This window comes from Dermochelys coriacea, chromosome 10 (genome assembly GCF_009764565.3).
Source record: "Dermochelys coriacea isolate rDerCor1 chromosome 10, rDerCor1.pri.v4, whole genome shotgun sequence".
NCBI classification, from domain to species: Eukaryota; Metazoa; Chordata; order Testudines; family Dermochelyidae; genus Dermochelys; species Dermochelys coriacea.
Window position 1 is genome coordinate 59,051,632 of NC_050077.1, and position 20,606 is coordinate 59,072,237.

The 20,606-nt window shown below is 40.4% G+C and overlaps 1 protein-coding gene across 1 annotated transcript in view; it reads right to left on the reverse strand.

The window, feature by feature from the left end:
• Nucleotides 1-321: 321 nt before the first annotated feature.
• AQP9 (aquaporin 9) overlaps nt 322-20,606 on the reverse strand; it is a 35,750-nt gene continuing 15,465 nt past the window's right edge. Inside the window, exons 2-6 of the mRNA XM_038419589.2 lie at nt 18,433-18,559; nt 14,839-14,976; nt 10,063-10,181; nt 7,118-7,335; nt 322-1,749 (exon numbers count right to left, since the gene is read on the reverse strand). Of these exons, the coding sequence (XP_038275517.1) occupies nt 1,548-1,749; nt 7,118-7,335; nt 10,063-10,181; nt 14,839-14,976; nt 18,433-18,559 (804 nt within the window). The 3' untranslated portion in view covers nt 322-1,547. The remainder of the gene's footprint in view (nt 1,750-7,117; nt 7,336-10,062; nt 10,182-14,838; nt 14,977-18,432; nt 18,560-20,606) is intronic.

Genomic DNA, 20,606 nt, shown 5'->3' on the forward strand with positions numbered 1-20,606 from the left:
GTCTGACCAGATGATTTTCTACCTTTTTGCTGCCATGCGCTGGGCCTCTGAATTTTTACTGATATATTATGTCAAGGAGGGGGAGTAACAGACCTGCCCTCTGGAAATTGGGAGAAGGCTTCTGACCACGTTATTCTCAAAACCACCTCTGTTTGTCATTTATTGGAGTGGCTGGCCATAAAAAGAGTTCTGCACTCCCCAGTGTAGATACTTTGGAGAAAATGTTGTGGATTTAGAGGATGGATTGAGGTTAAATAGAGAACAATAATACTATAAAATGAGTGAATAGAGCTGATAACCAAGTTTTGAAACACGGCTTTTGAACATGAAGTCTCTTTATTCACAATCACCACTAACAGCTATATAAAAATTAGAGATTGCATTGAGCTAATTTGACACATTCAATTTACATTGATAAAACAGGAAACCGGATTTTCAAAGTGAGGACTTGATAATGATACTAACTAGCATAAGCTAAATAGTGTGGAAGTAGAATACATCTAACCATCTTCATTAGAGAAAGAGAGCCCACTGTCTGGATTTGAACTCAGTCTGGATCTCAGAGCTCAGTGCAGTCTGAAACTGGGGTCTGGCTTTGGACCTATTTTTTTATTTTAATCACTGTTTTTGTGATATGACTTGAAGCCACCAAAACAAAAATTGCTCCCTCTTAGAGGATGAAATTCATCCTGTACAGAGTGCCCACATGAAGCCTCTTAAGAACGTAAGTAGTGCATAGGACTTGTCTGCATTGCGTAAGCGTTGTGCTGCTGGCCCTCTGCGCAAGGATGAAATTCGCTCAGAGAACACAGCAAGAGACATTTGGATGAATAATCTAGTTTAGGTTTTAAATAGATTCCATTAAGATTAATCAATTGATTTGAAAACCTACTTGGAGCATTATGGCTATGAAGAAGCTGAGCAAAATTATCAATATTGTCTTTTTGGACTAGAGCTCAAGACAGAGATTTCTCACCTTTTGTCAACATGTTATCTTTTCTCAATTTTCACCACTTGCATATCCTTTCACAGCTGTCCATTTACTACCCAGATACAAAATTAGGTACAAACCACTTCAATTAACTTTCAGGCAATGCTGATATTTTTCCTAACGCATAATCTTTTCAGCACATGCCTTTTTTAAATAAATGGCTGTAATGAGTGAAATCGTTTCTTTACATGGTAATGCAGCACTGGACCACTTAACTGTCTCTGTGCAGGCAGTTTTGTGACTCAGTGCCCCATCCATTAATGGTTAGATAGATCACTTGACTTATGGATTGTATGGATTGAATTAGCAGGTCAGTGCATCATCCCATTACAATTTCATCGAGGAGAAAACTTGACCTGAAAACCACAGAAAAAAAGACAGCATTTTTTTCCCTGAAGCAAGTAAGTAATTTAAATCCCAGATTTTGAAATAATCTGCTGCAGGGGAAGAAATTCTTTTTGGACTTTCTTTTCTGTGCAGGTCACATGTAACTTATGAAGTGTGTACTTTAAATGAGGCACAGTTTTTGCAGAATGGCCTATACAGTCATTCTGCTTTAAATCCGAACAGGGTGCTGATCGCAAATTCTTTCTTCTTTCTCCATATTGGTAAGTTCATATTTCTCATACATATCCGTGTCTTCTTCCAGCTGTGTATCTGAATGGTGAATTTCAATAAAAATAATATAGGTAACGGCTCCAATTACTCCTCCCATCATAGGTGCAACCGTAGGAACCCACCACCAGTTATTTCCAGCCCTGTAAGAAAGAAAAACAGAATTATGATTCACTATGTTGCTAATACTGTATCTATTGTTTGGCAGCTGAGTTATAAACACTGTATGGTGGTATTACTTTACTGCAATATTTTGTATAGCTAGAATGCCTATCACAGTGAAGTTTTTGTATCATATCTTGTGGTAAATGTTTACTTTGACCTAATGTTTCTGTAGATTGGTGACAACCATTATCTTCCTGTGCATGCTCTGATTGAAATATACTAACAACCGCCTGGGCCATAGGTCGATTACTGTATATATTCTTTACAAAATAAGGCTTCCTAACTACCAGACCCTTAGGAGATGCGGAATTTGGGAAAGCTGAAATTTGTTGGCCTGTAATGAAATTAAATGACACACATTTTTTGCACTACATTGTCAGATGACGAACACACATTAATGGGCAGCTGGAAACATCAAGTGTGATGATTGCACAGGTATGTCTCAATTTTTCTGCTTACATGAGGAATGGTTTGCAGGATCAGGCCCTATATTCACATAGTATACAATGTTTTGCTTGAGAAGTGTAGTATATTATGGGTGTCTTGAAGAGTATAGCTTAAACATACTAAAGTGTAAAGTATATTATGCTTGACTAGAATGGTCAAGATTCAAGTTTCATAAGGAAGTTTATTATCTCTGTTTTAAGGTGTGAGTTTTTTTTTCAGTAATAGTTAAAAAAGATGCTGGCCTAAAACTGAACTGTCTTATAATTGCAGTACCCTGATAGAAAGTCTTGTAGAATCTAAGGGTGAAATTTTGGTTCCATTAAAGTCAATGGAAATTTTGCCATTGATTTCAATGGGGCTGGGACTATGGGTAATACAGGTAGCTACTATATGTGTGTATCCTAGACATATTCACTCAACAGCAGCAGTTAATTCTGAGCATTGGTCCCAGAGCTCTGATGATATACTCAACTGTGCTGGTATAATGAGCTGTTTTGGCTCAAAACATGATATATCAATTGAAGATGTGATTCTTGAGGAGAAAAGAGTCACTTACATTTAATGCATACTGGAAATGAAGAGGGAACATATTTTCCCCAAATACAAAAAGATAAATTAATTTGAGAAAGGATTTTATTGGAAGACGATTCTAGGAGATTATTACAAACAATGGCAAATCTAATTTTAAAATGATATAAATAATTAGTCAGTGCGTGACAGCATAATTTTATGTGGAAGTGAATTTGTTTAGCCACAGTACAAGTACAGTGATATTTGTTGCAGTCTTCAGAATGTCCATTTCATGAAATTATTCTTCCTTTACTCACTCTTTATGCCATAGTCTGGAGTTTCTCCTTTGGAGTTATTAAGATCTTGCTAGAGGATAAAATAGTCCTTGACATTGTCCCACTGAGTTTGTGGCTCCATTCGTTGCTCAGACTTGAATGGCCGTCTGGGCTGTGGATTACTGTGACAAGGTATACTCGGTAGTCTTTGTGCCGTTGATCTACACATGCAAAACTCCAACTGTGTCTTGCATGTGTGTGTGTATCCCTGTTCCAAACAAAGCCAGTGAAGATGGGACTCTGGTGCTCCCTATTTTATCTTCTCTAAATTATGGCCCTTACTTGCACTGGACAAATGAAGTTCTGGCATTTTCCCTCCTGCTAGGAGGGTGCAAGAGCAGCAGCCCTGGAGCTGATGCCAAAGCTAAACTGAGAACAGGACATGCTTGACTTGTGAGTTGCCATTACTCTCTGTCCTCCTCCACTGAAACAGAGACAAGTACTCTGTGACATCCCTTAGCTCCATTGATGCACATTTAGTTCTCCTATTGCCCAGCATATAGCTGTGCTGCCAGATCAGAAGGAAACCATCCAATTATGTCTTTGTGATGATAAAGTATTTTCTCTACCACTACTACTAAAGGGACACATTCTGCCCACTTTATTCATGCAACTGAAGACTAAGGGAGCTTGCAGGTAGTTATCTCTGCTGCAGCTCAGGGCAAAAGATTACACAGTGGATGCAGAGCTGACAAAGCTGATGCTTACGCTTTCTTTTCTGCAGCCCCCTTGCTCAGGGAGCATGGTATAGATGGGGAGTAAGAGTGGCTGAAATACACAGCGCTCCGGTCATCCCCAGCTGATTCATGGTCCTTTGGGGAGCTGTAATTAGCTCAGTAATAGCTTCACACTTTGCTACACCCAAAACTGGGCACAGCAGAAAATCTGCTGGAAGCGGAGGCCAGTACATCCCTTGGCCCGTGCTGCTTCCAGCAGCTCCCATTGGCCTGAAGCAGTGAACTGGGGCTACTAGGAGCTGCGATCGGCCGAACCTGCGGACGCGGCAGGTAAACAAACCGGCCCGGCCCGCCAGGAGCTTTCCCTGCACAAGCGGTGGAACAAGTTTGGAAACCACTGCCTTATGTAGTTCTTCTGGACTTCTCCAGAACAGAAACTGGTTTTAGTTAATGCTATTTGGTAATTGCATCATTCAAACCAGACATGTCAGCAGAGATGTGTGTAGGTGGTAGATATCTGAGTGCTACCTATAACCTTTAAATAGGAGAAGTTGATAGATGATATTTCCATACTGAAGCTTTAGGGATTTATTAGGACTGATCTCTTGCAACTAGCCGCCAGAGGGCATTATTACTACACAATATAACTAAAAAACCCCCAACACAAAGGAATTCTGACCTGAAGAGGGCTCTGTGTGGCTTGAAAGCTTGTCTCTCTCACCAACAGAAATTTACCCAATAAAAGATATTGCCTCACCCACCTTGTCTCTCTAAAGGAATTCAGAGGCAGTTTCAGGGGAGTCTAAATACACTGCAGATGTAATATTGAAAGGAACAGTACTGGCTGCACAGCTCATACAGAACTTTCAGTCTGCTAGTCAGTGAAATGCCATATCTCTAAAGGAAACACTGCGTGCTTACCTAGCCTTTCGGAATCATCGTGGGCCCTGGTTAAAAAGGAAGGTATGATAAACACAGGGGGGCGAAAATTCCACTGCTGCTAGATAGTTTCAGATATTGTAGCAAAATACTCATCTGTAGCAATGTCGCTCATCACCTCTTCACATTTTGTTAATCTGCCAGCTAATAAACTGCAAGGTTGAACATTTGTATTTGAATCTCTGGCTCCTCCCCTCCCCCCGCTGTAACCAGAACTGTTAGTGGAAATCAGGTTTAAGCATGGCTGTTAAGCATTATTGCCCTGTTCAGAGGGATAAACCTTGAAAACTTTGGCTTTCCGTTGAGACAGTAGACTTCAATAGGACTTGCTTGTCTGAGTAAGTTATCCAAACTGTACTACAGACAACCCTCTCTGTCCCCCTCTGAAGTATACAGAATGGTTTGACAACACATTTCTAACATGGGTTAGGCAAAACCAAATCTATCCACAATGATTAGAGAAATCCTGCCACTGACCTGCTTACAATATTATTTAAACTTTAGCATATTCAAGACCTTATCTGTATTCTGCAACCAACATACTGTACCTAAGTTTTAGCCCAGTTATGTAACACTCCATGTAACTTTCTGTAGTCCACTTGGAACTATGTTGTAAATGGGTAAGGGAACAAGCATGTTGTAACTGGCTCCCCAGTTACAGCTGTAGGGAAAATGAGGACAGAGAGGAAGATGTCCTACTTAATTTATATGTCTCTAAGACTGCTCAGATTATTTTTTCTTGTGGTTTCAAAGATCTGCTGCCAGACATTCTGTGCTCTCCCTTTTAAATGCTCAATATGGTCTTTACAGTGTGGATATATTTCCCACCTGACTATAAATCCCAAGCAAAACTAGCAGAAATGATCTGAAACAGGTAACGAATGCATTTTCTTCTGAGCATAGTTTTCCTGTAGATTTTAAAATATAAATGTGTATGACACCTCATATGAGGAGAGGGGAGTTCCTAGGGAATCTATGATTAGATTACTGTATGACAAGGCTTCCCAACCTTCTACAGCAAAATTGCCTATTTATAATGAAAGTTTTTTCCCGGATATGAAATCTTACATTGCATGTGCTCCATTTTTTAGAAGGCAGTATTGTCCAGTGGATAGAGCACTGGCCTGGAACTGAGGAGACCTGGAATCTATTCTCAGCTCTGCTACTGGCCTGTTGGGTGACCCTGGGCAAGTAATTTCACAGGCATTCTGTGCCTCAGTTTTCCTGTCTGGAAAATGGGGTAATGATATTGGCCTCTTTTTATAAATACTTTGAGATTTATGGATAGAAAAACTTGCTACGTAAGAGCTGCGTAGTAGTATTAAATGTCTTTGGTTAGAATATTAGGTGCTCTGGATATTTATCCTATAGATATCTAGGAGCTTTAAGTAGTTGTGGTGAGTACTTGGGATTCCTACCTGTAAATAATTAGCAATACAAAACTAACCAACCAGAGGAGCCTCCTCCTAAAGAAAGATTTGAAAACAGTGCTGTTTGTGTATGTACAAAAGAGGCACCTGGGATACAACTGGATACAGCTGAGCTTTTGCTTTTGGTATGTGCAATGGCTAACTGTGTACCTAGCCAGCTCAGTGTGTACAAACCAGGGATTTGAGAGTGCATGCTGAAACATGAAAACTAAGGAGGCATCACACAGCCTAAAAATCAGGCCTTTAGATTTTTCATATTTCTGAAATTACATGCATTCAACTCTCAAAATAACAATCCAAGTCAGCCTGATTTATTTATGTTGTTTTCAGCGTTATTGCAGCCAGGTTGGTCCCAGGATATTAGACAGCCAAGGTAGGAGAGGTAATATCTGTTATTGGACCAACTTCTGTGAAAGAGACAAGCATCCGAGCTTACACACAGTTTTTCTTACCTTTCCCAGACCTGAAGAAGAGCGCTATGTAAACTCAGAGACTTGTCTCTTTCACCCCCAGAAGTTGGTCCAATGAAAGAGATTACCTCACCCACCTTGTCTGATCTAGCTATGACTTTTAGTGCACCTATCACTACTAATTGCTGACTCTCTACAGCAGTTTTTTTGTTCTTTATGAAAACTGTTGTGAGAGAAGAAAGAATTTCCTTTATGCTATTTTCAGTGTTATCTGAGACCCCATAATATTTTAGGAGAGTCTGTCTGAAACTGTACCTGGTTTTTGAGGAAATGCAAGTTTTATTTTCTAGATGTGCCGAAAATCATCATTAAGGCAAGGTACTTTATCACGTGTCAAACTTCAAGTAAATGAATAGACTTCACTGGGACTATTTCATACGCAGGTGAGTATGGTATGTGCTGAAGTACCAGGCTTGATCAGGTCTTAATCGTTCAGCAGAACAACACTTAACATACACACATATATATATATATATATATATATATATATATATATATATATATATATTCACATCCCACTGATGCAAGAATTACTTACGTGAATACTTCAAAACCCCATCCTGCTATAGCTGTGAAAATCCTTGGACTTAGGTCCCTGGCTGGGTTCATGGCACAGCCACTGTTCATTCCCAAGGAACAAGTGAGCAGAAGGATAAGAAGTCCAACTGCAATTGGTTCCAAGCCCTTTGGTACGCCCATATTTTTGGTGTCGAAAATAGCAAAGACAATCAGAACAAGAAGAGCTGTTGACATCACCTGTCCAATGAAAAGAAAATATATTGAATAAACGTACACATAAGCTCTAAATAAAGAGGGGGCCGTCTGGATCAGAATCTGAACTTCCCCCAAATTTGGTGAAGCTTGGATTTGATGATCAGATTCATTCCATTATGGAGAGAGGACAGAGCAGCCCAGTTGTGATCCCACTGTCCCTATAGTTCAAGGTGATAGGAATACGGTCCGGTTTGTCCCTTATTAGCAGTAAGCATCCAAAATAAAAAAAAAAATTCAACTCCACCCAGATGTTCATCATTTGCAAACACGTAAGAGAAAGGTGCCCGAGCAATAATAAATATAAAAATACTGAACAATGCAAGCAGAGAAATGCAATGTAAACTGAAGCTGCGGGTACCTGGCAGATCACATTCCTTTATGCAACAATTTTGCCAGCACAAAACTAATTGCTTCATAATTCTGCTTTGCTCAGCAGTCCCTGTTGCACATTTTGATAGGCAGTTGAAGTGACTATTTAAATACTGCATCCATGCACATTAAAAATGTTGCTACAGAACCATTTGCTGATGATGGGCTTAATCCTGCAGACTGTGTACAGGCAAAACTTCCATTAGACAGCCCAGTGTGCTTATCTGGAAATGTATCCACGGTTGCTTTACTTGCTGTCTAGGATACTTTTGAAGAAGAAAAATCACCATTCCCACCCACTGAGTACTTCATACAGTCACAAGTAGCTCTGCTTGATTCTAGTTAACTTTAAAGTGTGTGCGTGTACATAGACACAAAGGATGAGACTGTCTAAACAGAAAGCAAAGGACAAATCTTAGAAATGTAGAGAAGGAAGTGACAAGATTTGTTTACAAGCCTGAACAAGTGGAGCAGGAGAGAGAGAGAGAGATGTCCCCCAGCGTCTGAGGACTCATCTACAATCAGGTTTTTGTAGTAATTTAGCTATTTTGGTTAAGAGTGTGATTTTTTTTTTTTTTTTTACCGATATCATTAAATTAGTACAACTCCTAATTTGGTAAATTTTGTATACCAGTATAAAGGTGACTTATGCAGATACAGCTTATTCCCCTACATTTACAGTTTAAAAAAAGAGAGTGAGAGACAGACAACTTTTATTCTGGTATTACATCCAAAACCTACATTTAAAGAACAATAAGTTTACTAAGTTAAGCACTCAAAAGTTAGGAAATGCCAGAATTTTCATTGCCTGTACAACCTTAATTTGGGCCCTTTGTGAATATGATTTATGACATAATTTGTAATAGGGCTGCATGGAAAAACTTTGACAAAACAGTTTTCTGTCAGAAAAGACAGTTCTGACAAAATCAAAATACTTTGCAAAATTGGGTCAATGTCCCAAAATTTTATTTTGGAGAAAAACCTGTGTGGGTGGAGGGGTGGAAGGGGAGAGTTCTGAAAGTGTCAAAATGTCCAGTGTTGACATTTTTTGAATGATTTTTATTTATTTATTTATTTATTTTTATTTATGTATTTATTATTTGCTTTGAAATGACTTTTCATTTTGAATTTTTTTGGTATGTCATGTATTTAATATAAAATAAAAATTTACTTTGTTGCAAAATATTGATCAATACACTACAATTTAAAAAAAAATCTTTTGCAGAGAATTTTGGAATGTTCAGGTTTTGTTCAGATTTGAAATGAAGCCATGTTTTGAGAATTTCAAAATATTTCACCAAATGGAATTTCCATCCTTTTGATAGCTCTAGTCTTTATATACATGATCACATGCTATTTTTCCATAGTGCTGGAGAAGGCAATCATAGGGATTAAAGGCAGACACCAGGTAAGAAACCTCGTTGTCACTGAACGACGAGAAGGTGAAGGTGTTGGAAGGGGAGGAGAAAGATGGAGGTTGGGGTGGATCCTCTCAATTTTTCTTTAATCATCAAAAATTTGTGCAGAGTGGGATGAAGAGGCATCTATGAGGGAGTTAAAGGTAACAAATAAATGACTCCACCAAATGCATCCGATGAAGTGAGCTGTAGCTCACGAAAGCTTATGCTCTAATAAATTTGTTAGTCTCTAAGGTGCCACAAGTACTCCTTTTCTTTTTGCGAATACAGACTAACACGGCTGCTACTCTGAAATAAATGACTGCGGTTCTAGGGATAAACTGCTATTTAGCAAGGGATAACATACATGTACCAAATGGGCCAGAACCCCAGCAGGTATAAATTGGTGTACTCCCCTGGAGACAGTGGAGCAGTGCTTATTTGCATCAACTGAGGATCTAGCTCAATACATTGACAAACATAAAATAGTAGAAGAATTCCAAAGACTGTGTGGATAAGAATAGCTGTTACCTGGGGTTTAACATGGCTCTCACCGCTGGAAAGAGCAATTTTAAAGAGTTTTGCTTGCAATCTAGGGTGACCATACAGCAAATGTGAAAAATCGGGACGGGGGTGGCGGGTAATAGGAGCCTATATAAGAAAAAGACCCAAAAATCAGGCCTGTCTCTATAAAATGGGGGCATCTGGTCACCCTATTGCAATCCGAATGAAATTTTCTCTCTACAAACAGTCATATCTTGTCATTACTATAATGCATAACAAGGAGTGACCAAAATGATAAACTTGGCCACAGTTGTTAGAATTTTAATCGTTGGGTTTTTTTATTGGCCAATTTTATATTTTTCAACATTTTGTTTCTACAATCAAGACAACAAATGTAACAAGACTAGGTTTTATTTTTTGTTTTTCTCTGTGTACTTACTTGATCTGCAAATCCACTTATCAGGGACAGATGTGGAGCTGGATAAGTTGCAAAAATATGTGCGGTTGCATTAGATCCTGTAACTATAAGCTCTCCACCACTGTAGTTCATGAATGCATCTACAGAAAACATATCCATTGCCTGGTTATGCTTACTTATCAACATTACATACAGTGGGAATTGTACATCACATTCTCATTTGGAAACTATTGGATCCTGTTTTATTTATGGCCGAGGAATGATAAAACCACCTCCTCAGTGTCTCATTTCTGCTCCTGTACATTCCTGTGCAGTGCACCTCTTGTCTCTTATGTTCCATCTTTCAAATCCAGGCTCATGTGTTCTTTCTTTTGATCGCTGCCCAAAACCAGTGCTTGGAAAAGTTTCCTGGTCTTGAACACATTTATATTGTTCTGCAAAATGTTTCTAGACCTGACATGACATCTTCAGATATCCGATTTCAGCAGCATCCTGATTTTACTGTTGTAAAACCATTCAGGTTACCAGCAGCCAGGGAATAATGCCACATTACTTTTTGCATTACATTATGTTATACAGTCCCTTGCTGTGGTGAAGGAACACTCCTAAGAGATCTCTGGCCCCAAAAGAGCTTGCATTCCCTGCTCTGTGTGAGGGCTTTGCTTCAACCAACTGCCAGAAATTTCTTCTGATACCTGAACATCTGCCAGCCTGGAAAAGGGAATCACTTTTCTCAGATGTGGCCATTCCCCAGTCAAAGAGCTCAGCTCCCTGGAAGGCCCTGCTTGGTGGCATGGGAGTTGGTGCCTTATTACTCTTAATTTCTCTATCTAATTTAGTGTTTACCAATGTCTTCAGAGTTGCATTCCTTTCCCAAATTATAGTCCCTCCTAAAAGAAGGGCTAAAGCCTCATTTTCCTAGTCATCCAACCTACTTTTTCTTTTAAATAGCAGACAGAACACGGTTAGTTCTCTCTTGTCTTTTTATCTGTACGTAAGGTATTACCACTTCTAGCATTGGTCTTCGTGATGGCCAAGATTTTTTAAAGTGACTTGTGATCGATTCTTGGGTGCTAAACCTGAGACACCTTTTAGGGATCTGATTATCACCATGTGCTAAGCACCCACCCTGTGAAAGTCAGGTCCCTTTAAGGTGTCTCAAGTCAGACATCCAAAACGCCCCTCAGTTTTGAAAATCTTGGCTGAGAAGGGAATATCTTGTTGTCACACTACAGCTGCAGTATGGTATTGTGGGGAAAACTCATTAGGACCGAAAGAAATGAGGAATCCATTATATATATATATATAAAAATAAGGTATTTTAATGTAAAGCTTTCTGTAATTTGACTTATAAAATTTGAGATAACAAAATTCTGGTCACAAAGATCCAGATTTCCTGCCTGGATCCTAACCTGGAATGAGCTATTACTAGAACTGGGTCGAACTTGGGTTGAGCTCCAAGGCCATGGAAACCTGCGTGAATAGTCCCTTTGCTCCACATTCCTTTTGCTTCAGCCAATCTGCCACCCTCCACTGCCCATGTGGTGGGGCGGGAGATTCATAAATTTCTGTCTGTGAGTTTGTAGTATGTTAACTATCTTAAAAACAACTTGCCACCTTGGCACCCTGCCTGACCAGGAGGAAGTGATTGCAGAGCCATTGGCCATTATCTTTGAAAACTCCTGGCGATCAGGGAAGGTCCCGAATGACTGGGAAAAGGCTAATGTGGTGCCCATTTTTAAAAAAGGGAAGGAGGAGGATCCAGGGAACTACAGGCCAGTCAGCCTCACCTCAGTCCCTGGAAAAATCATGGAGCAGGTCCTCAAGGAATCAATTCTGAAGCACTTAGAGGAGAGGAAAGTGATCAGGAACAGTCAGCATAGATTCACCAAAGGCAAGTCATACCTGACTAATCTAATTGCCTTCTATGACGAGATAACTGGCTCTGTGGATGAGGGGAAAGCAGTGGATGTGTTATTCCTTGACTTTAGCAAACCTTTTGACACTGTCTCCCACGGTATTCTTGCCAGCAAGTTAAAGAAGTATGGGCTGGATGAATGGACGATAAGGTGGATAGAAAACTGGCTAGATTGTTGGGCTCAACAGGTAGTGATCAATGGCTCCATGTCTAGTTGGTAGCCGGTATCAAGTGGAGTTCTTCAAGGATCAATCCTGGGGCCGGTTTTATTCAATATCTTCATTAATGATCTGGAGGATGGCGTGGATTGCACCCTCAGCAAGTTTGCAGATGACACTAAACTGGGAGGAGAGGTAGATGTGCTGGAGGGTAGGGATAGGATACAGAGGGCCCTAGACAAATTAGAGGATTGGGCCAAAAGAAATCAATAAGGACAAGTGCAGAGCCCTGCTCTTAGGACGGAAGAATCCCATGCACCACTACAGACTAGGGACCGAATGGCTAGGGAGCAGTTCTGCAGAAAAGGACCTAGGGGTTAAAGTGGATCAAAAGCTGGATATGAGTCAACTGGATATGTTGCCAAGAAAGCCAATGGCATTTTGGGATGTATAAGTAGGGGCATTGCCAGCAGATCGAGGACATGATCGTTCCTCTCTATTCAACATTGGTGAGGGCTCATCTGGAGTACAGTGTCCAGTTTTGGGCCTTACACTACAAGAAGAATGTGAAAAAATTGGAAAATGTCAAGCGGAGGGCAACAAAAATGATTAGGGGACTGTAACACATGACTTATGAGGAGAGGCTGAGGGAACTGGGATTGTTTAGTCTGCAGAAGAGAAGAATGAGGGGGGATTTGATAGCTGCTTTCAACTACCTGAAATTGAGTTCCAAAGAGGATGGATCTAGGCTGTTCTTAGTGGTAGCAGATGACAGAATGAAGAGTAATGGTCTCAAGCAGTGGGGGAGGCTTAGGTTGGAAAAACTTTATTTTAAAAGTTTAATAAAAACTTTTATTAGGAAAAAATTTTTCATTGGGAGGGTGGTGAAGCACTGGAATGCGTTACCTAGGAGGTGGTGGAATCTCCTTCCTTTGAAGTTTTTAAGGTCAGGCTTGACAAAACCCTGGTTGGGATGATTTAGTTGGGGATTGGCCCTGCTTTGAGCAGGGGATTGGACTAGATGACCTCCTGAGGTCCCTTCCAACCCTGATATTCTATGATTCTAAGGAAGGGATCACCAACACCAAGCACCCATGAAAAACAAACAATGAGAAGAAACTGAGCATTGCTTTCTGTGCCACACTCCTGCTTTCAAGTGATGCTATGTGAGCGTAGAAATAGCCTCCCCTATATCATAATGGAGGTCACTGGTAAGTATTGCTGGCTTTGGGTAGAGCCGGGGAGACCCAAAATGGTTTTAGAAACTTCTCAGAGGTAAGAGTGCCCAGGTTTCTACTTTTTGTAATAAAAGGCCAAGCTGAAGAAAAAAACAACTCTGCCATCTACATCCCATGGTTGTTTTTTTCTTTTTAGCTTTTTGTGGAGTTGAGATTAGTTTAACTGTGAAAGGCTTTTGGGTTAGCCCTTGACTAGTTTTCCCCCCTCGGGCTCCCTCCTTCTCATTAGTGGATGGTTCCATCACAACTATTTACTAATAAAAATGGAAAAGAAAACTTTTTAACTGTGCCCTACTTTTGTTTAATTCTGTATATCTTTAAAAATTCCATATGTACATCAGTCAAATTATCACAGAATTCGTTGTGTGAAGTATCATCTCTTTCTGGGACATCATTGGTCATTGGTGGTGAAAGAAAATAGCACAGGCAAGTGATGTGGGATAAAATTATAAAAAGCACACAAGTGTCTAAATCACTTTTTAAAATGAGACTTGGGCTCCGAAGTCACTTTGGTGCTTTGGAAGAGTTTACCCTAGCTTCAGAAATTACAAGCAATAGTATAATGGGAGGCGCATATATGTATGTAGGGATTGAATGAGGACTTAAGGAGAGAGAGAGTTCAGGGTCTAGGGAAATGGAGAAAAGACAATTCCTGTAATCCTAGATTCTAGGAGACAGTAGCAGAAAACAAAGAAAAAGAGCATTAATGAAATATAAACACCCACAGAGATCAACGGAATTAAGGATGGGACCACAGAAGCATGGCGTGAGTCCTTTTAAACAAAAATCAGAGGTTAAAGAAATGACCTAGTCCTGGAGGATTTATCTAGCCAGGGAAGCCTATAAATATCCAATCTGACATTTTATTTTTCTGTCATGCCACAATATGTCATAGAGAGAAGCATGGCCCAGACAGAGTGTGGAGTCAGAAATTCCTGCATTCTAGTCTTGTCTCTAATATGTGACCACTTAACCCCTCTGCCTCAGTTTCCATCTATAAAATAGGGTTAATACCTAGCTCAAAGAGGTGGTATGAGATTTAGTCAGGTGGGACTTCATCTCCCAATCTGTAGTTTCACTGAACACTGTTGGTGTTACTCACGTAAGGGCTGTTGGAGCTGTCCGTTAATATTTCTAAAGTCCTTGGAGGAGGAGGAGCCCTATATACATGCTAAGAATTAAATAAGTAAAAGTCTTTGTGAGAAATACATGTTCTTAGAATATCTAATTTCCCAAGAATGAGTCATTTTTCCTACATTTCAGAACGTTTTCTATTTTCTGAAATGTTAGTGTTGTCGAACACTTGAGAGGTCAGAGCCTTCCCCCTTTGTTCTTCCTTTCTCTTCTGTGACATAGGCCTCAGTCCCACAATGAACTGTGTGTGGCAGACCTCTGTGCCTGCTTGGAGTTCATTGAAGCATTAGGGTCTCAGAGATTTCCTTACTTCTAGCAAGTCCTATAGGTGTGTCTACTATATACTCACCATAATAAATCCCAAAGACAGCTGCTGCTCCAACAAATGCTCCCAGGAATTGTGCTAATATATAAAAAGGTAATTTGGTCCATTTCAACCTTCCAGTTGCACACATGGCTAATGAAACAGCTGGGTTTATGTGACCGCCTGAAAAATAAATCACAAAATAATACCGATAACATAGACAACACAGAGAAATAGGAGGAGGTGGAGTGTTTGTAAAATGTGAGCACTTTTGAACACTAGACTATGTACCTAGGTTTGCTGGGCAATGGGGTTATTTTGCTACCGCTCACTCTTCTCAGTATTTGTGGGGAGGGCATCTCATTAGATATTGACTGTTCATTCTGTTCCCCAAGCATTTATTAAGATTAAGAAGTAACGTTACTTGGTCATGCTGCAAATCTTGATCTGGCTTCTGGGCTACATCTGAGCTGCACTCAGGAGAAGGTGGCATTAAGTCATCTTTATGCTGCTCTCTTTGATCCTGGGGCTGGATGGGAACTGAGCCTTCCCTGGCATTAAGTAAAATCACCTCAGACTGCTCAGGTGTGCTGGCTAGAGGCTATCTGGAATCTGGGGATCACCAGTGAATAGACACACTCTTGCCCCTCACCACACTCCTATGCTGAGTTCAAGAGGGTGTGTGGTCAGGGGGCTGCTGTGGTGACCCTGTGGATGCAGAGGGATCTATTTTTAAATATTTCGGAAATACTCAGATGCATTTGTGACAGGGACCATGTAAGTACCTAGATATTTAGGAAGAACGAGATTTCTCCAGTAGCTGAGTTTACTGTAACAACTTCATTATCAACATCTGAATCATGTTGTTTATAGTGTCATGCATTATCCACTTCTCACAACACCTTTTCATCCGCATTGGGGAAAAGTGTTGAATGCCTTTGTAAACCTCATTATTTCTGGATGTGCAGTAGATGCTTAAGAAATGCATATTTCTAGTTACAGTAATAAGTAGATTTCAAGATATCTAAAATGTAAATATGATGAACTTGGATTTTGCTACAATGTAGAACGTGCCATCGGGTAACTTCCAGATAAAGCCACATTCAGGGATATATTGAAGTAAGAAAAATGGTGGCCTTTGTCTTTGATAATATGTATATAAGAAAGTGACCTTTGTCAAAGGATAGCAATGGAGAAAGGGTCTCTCTCTCCTATTTCTGTGTTGCACTGTGTTATCTTCTTGTGAAACATAAGCACCTATGACATGTGAACAGATAAACACAGATAACAAGTAGGATAAAGACCTCCCTTGTATCCTTTCCAAAACTGTCACCTAGTGGCATCAATCTGGAATGAATTCTTCTAATTCTTCATCATAGAGCTAATAGATGGATGGTAACTTAACAATCTTTCATGTGAATTTCATATGTTCTTGTCTTTTCTTTCTTTTTCCTTGCTCTATCTGAAAGGAAGAATTTTATTTTCTTTCAACAATCCTCCACCTGTGCTTAGCGAGTACATGCAGGGGAGATGCTTATAACCTGGAAAAGGAGCTCATTAGAAATGGCTGATAAAATTAGATCTGCAATGGGCTAGTCTACTGGGTGGATTTACCACTGACTTGGGAGACTCGAGATTCTTGGTCTTTGAGCCACCTGTTGCTCCTTCAAATGACGAAATAACAGCATTGACAGGCTTTGGAAAGTGTAATTTCTGTTCTAATTCAGCCAGAAGGATGGGGAAGCATCAACAATGAAATGAGGAAAAAGTGTGGGGAGGGGAATTCTCAGGGCATTGACAGGGATGTGGACAGCCCCAGAATGGTGGGGAAAAGGGAAATTCCCTTAAAATGGCATCTAGAAGAAAACTCAGATTATCCAGACCTTTAACCGTATGATACAGGGAGTTAGAATTTCCTAAAGTACCAATGCAAAGGATGTCAGCAGCACTTAACCATGGGAATGCAGGATTCCAGTGAGCCATAGGATTTATTAATGAGGCTATGTGGAGGCGGATATTCTGCTACATATACAAATCATTAGATGTTGGGTTGTCACATCCTATTGACACATCTAGTCTTTCCTAGAGAAAATTTGCTGCATGCAGAATCCCTTCTCAAAGGAAAAGCTTTGCAACCTTGCCACAGTCGAGCCCCATACATTTTAGACAGGTTCAGATGAATATCCTTTAAAGGTACAAAAAGTGAGATGTGCTTTCCAGATTATTTTCATAGTGCTGCATTGGAAGACCTAACCGAATCCTATCCACATCACAAGCAACAGCTGTAGTTAATCCTTGCTCAGATTAGAACAGCATTCCGACATATTGTACTACCAAATTAAGCTGGTGTGGTATTATTGACTTATCTGTCTGAGTGGAGGTAATGAGATCTGGCTGTTTCACAATACACTGAACCACTTCTCGGTATGAACCTAGAAACATCCTCTCAGTCGCTTATCTCAATGTATTGTCTGCGTAAAAACACACTAGAGAGGAGAAAACAAACAGCCACAGCAGTTCCTTCCAAGGCAACTAGATTTACATGCTTATTGATAGACTGAACTGCCCCTCTTTATCAGTGGGTCACAGTTTTCTCAACCGAAACTAGAGGGCAAGGGAACCCTTTAACTTTAACTATGGCAGTCTCCTCTTCACTGGCAATTAATTTTGCTTATAGACAAAAAATCCAAGCTTCCCTTTTAGGGGCGAGAGCTAACTCAGAATAAACACTAGAGCTGAAAGGAGATATACAAACGCTCCCACAGGATCAATTTGGTCAGAGCTGAATGGGAAGGTATAAATGTGCTGCATGTTGGTACTGTAATGAGTTACCTCAGTGATCGGCACATTAGAGATGCCTGGATAGATTCACTGGTTTTATTTATATATAGACAAGTGGAAAAGTAAACAGCGAAACAAAGGGAAAGTCTCACAGTACAAGAAGAGAATTATTATTTTATTGATTTCTGTAATGCCTGATTCTTAAAAGTGACCAAACTGACATTATTTTACAAATCTTGGGGGTGGGAGGAGGTGTTAGACACTTTACTGACGTGAGACCTAGATCTGTAGTCTGGCTCGGCTCCCCTTGCTGCAGACATGGGGAAGGGGATGGCAAAGGTATCTGTATATCACCTTTATACATCCCTGATTGTAGGGCTGGCTAGTGGTGCAAGTTAAAGCAACTTCAGGGTCACTCTAACGTGTGCCCAGCTGGGAATCATTGTTGTAGCTGCACATTGCTAGACTCTAGCAGCTTTTCCTGGCCATTACCCTAACATGGCTCCTATGCTGTCCAGGGAGCCTCCTCTGCTGAGGAAACCTCAGGGCAGTGGCATGGCTGTTTTTTGACCTGGTGCAAAGCACTTATTATAAGGACCAGGATTCCAAGGGGCCTTAGTGTTATGTGTTTAGGTCCAGAATGGAAACTGGTGGCTGAATTTATTAAATACTGAAAAAGGAAAGTGTGGGGAGGGATGGGGGTAATGGAAGATCTGATCTGTCCTCTGCTGTAATGATGCAGACAGCAACTTGAAGTTGCTAAATGTGTAACTGATAAGAATACCATGAAACTAGACTATATATAAATCTGTGAAAGCTGTGGTATGAATGCTTCACAAAAAAAAAAAAAGGACTTACCAGACACACCCCCGGATACATACACTGCCATGGTGACTGCCATTGCAAATCCAACGGCTACTGTTACAGTCCCGCCCATGGCCCCTCGGCTAAGGACGTCTTGGGCAACACACCCACATCCGAGTGCCTGTAGTTCATAAGGGAAAGGTAAAACATGAGCATGCTGGCACCAAGTTGTAAATGAGATCCTACTGAAGAGTTGTAACTCCTGCTTGCTGCCTTAATGGCAGGGAAACATGTTGGTGAAGAATTGCAAGTGTTTGAAATCAATGGCATGTAGACAACCAGTACTTCAGTTGTGCTGGGCATTGGTTTTTCATATCCCTCAGTTCAGTGGCAGAAAGCATGGCTTGTTGTGGGTAGGAATTTTATCTACCAGTGTCCTAGATTATAACAGAGAAGGATCTGGTATTCATAGAATAAAAGTGAACGTCTAGGTTGGAAGACAAAGTGCTATGACAATGTTACATTTCTCTTCTTGCTTCATTAAAAGGCAGCAAACCCAGCTCTTGCCTCCTACCTCAACTTACGTTGCGTATACATAGAATTTTATATGGTCTCTCCCATGAAAATGTTTTTGAACTCTGTTGGTGAAATTCAGCCCAGTGCGGAGCCCGCACAAGAGCCTTTGGGCTGAGTGTCACTGGAAAGGAACACACCGTCGAGTGCACCACCCTCACAAAATTCAGCTTGATTTATTGTGTAAAACATGTTCAAGTTTATGTATTGATTTTGACTTTTCTTTCAGACTAAATCCTTTTAATGCTGCCCTTTCTGAAGTCCACCTCCCAAAACAAACAAGTCCACTCCCGTGGATGGATGCTGATTGGGGAAGATCATTCTGTCTGATAAGGTTTCAGTTCCAATAGGTTATTATAAACAAGGAGAAAATGATGATAAAAATTGTGAAATATATCCCAACAGTTTCGTAGCATGTAACTTCATTTTTAAACTCTGGATTACACTGTTCAACCAGCAGGTAAAAGAGCAATCTCTGGAGATTTTATCGTGTGCTTATGTAATGCTGTCTTGAGATCAGACAACACTCTGGGTGAATGTGAATTGCTAGAATATCATGTAAAAATATTTAAAATGCCAGGTGTCCATAAAATGGACAGGACAGTATAGAGAAGAGGTTGGAATGATTGGAAAGATCCAGCGTTGCATAAATGAAGGTCAGAAACAAGAATGAAAGACCAGGACTAACTACATTGTGGGCCTAGGTTGGAAGGAGACAAGCTGGAGAAAGTTCTGGAGAAATCAGCCAAATAGATATACCTGTTTGCTGTTTCCCTTTGCAAACAGCCTAAAAATAAATAATTACACATGTTCACTAATGAATGCCTCTTTCCTTTAACACCTATGCCTACCTTTTCAAAAGTGCTCAGCACCCAACTGCTCCTATTGAGAGCAAAGGGGAGTTGCTGTGTACTGAGTGTTTTGAAAATCTGCTCACTTGTGAATATTTTATCTTAGCCCTGTTCTTGGATGTGTGGACAAGCGGAAACCCTCACATGAGTGCTTCATTGTCTCTGCATTCTCCACATGGCACCTCATTAAAATGAGGGTTCTCCAACAGTTCACCCGGAGGCATTCTCACTAGGTTAACAAATTTACATTTTACGCTGGTTCTCATCAAGATCCCAGTTCAGCAAAGCACTTAGACATGATTAAGTCCATCCTGAGACAGCAAAGCACTAAGCTTATGCTTAACTTTAAGCACATGCTCAAGTCCCACATTAAACCATAGGGAAGATTGTGAATGTCACAAAAGGCAGTTAGGCACCCAGCTCTCACCACAAGTCAGTTTGTGCCTTTGAAAATCTCCCTTTAAGCACATTCCTAAATGTAAACACACACTTCAGTGCTATGCTGACTAAAGATCCACAGCTGAGCTGGGGCCCAGGGCCCTAGAATGGGTGGTTATCAACAGCCTGAGCACTTCCATTTTACAGCATGTCCATCTGTATCTAGAGGTTAAGGTTCACTGGATAGTAGCGCTTGAGGAGCCAGAGCGCAGTCTGACTCACTCCTTGTTAGGATGTGACTGGGATTATCTTGAGCAATGTTAATTACGTTGGTGATTCATATTCATGTGCATATTCATTTTCTATCTGTCCATGTGTATGGGATCCTAATTTTTCTTGCTCCTCATGAATGATCATTTTCTTATC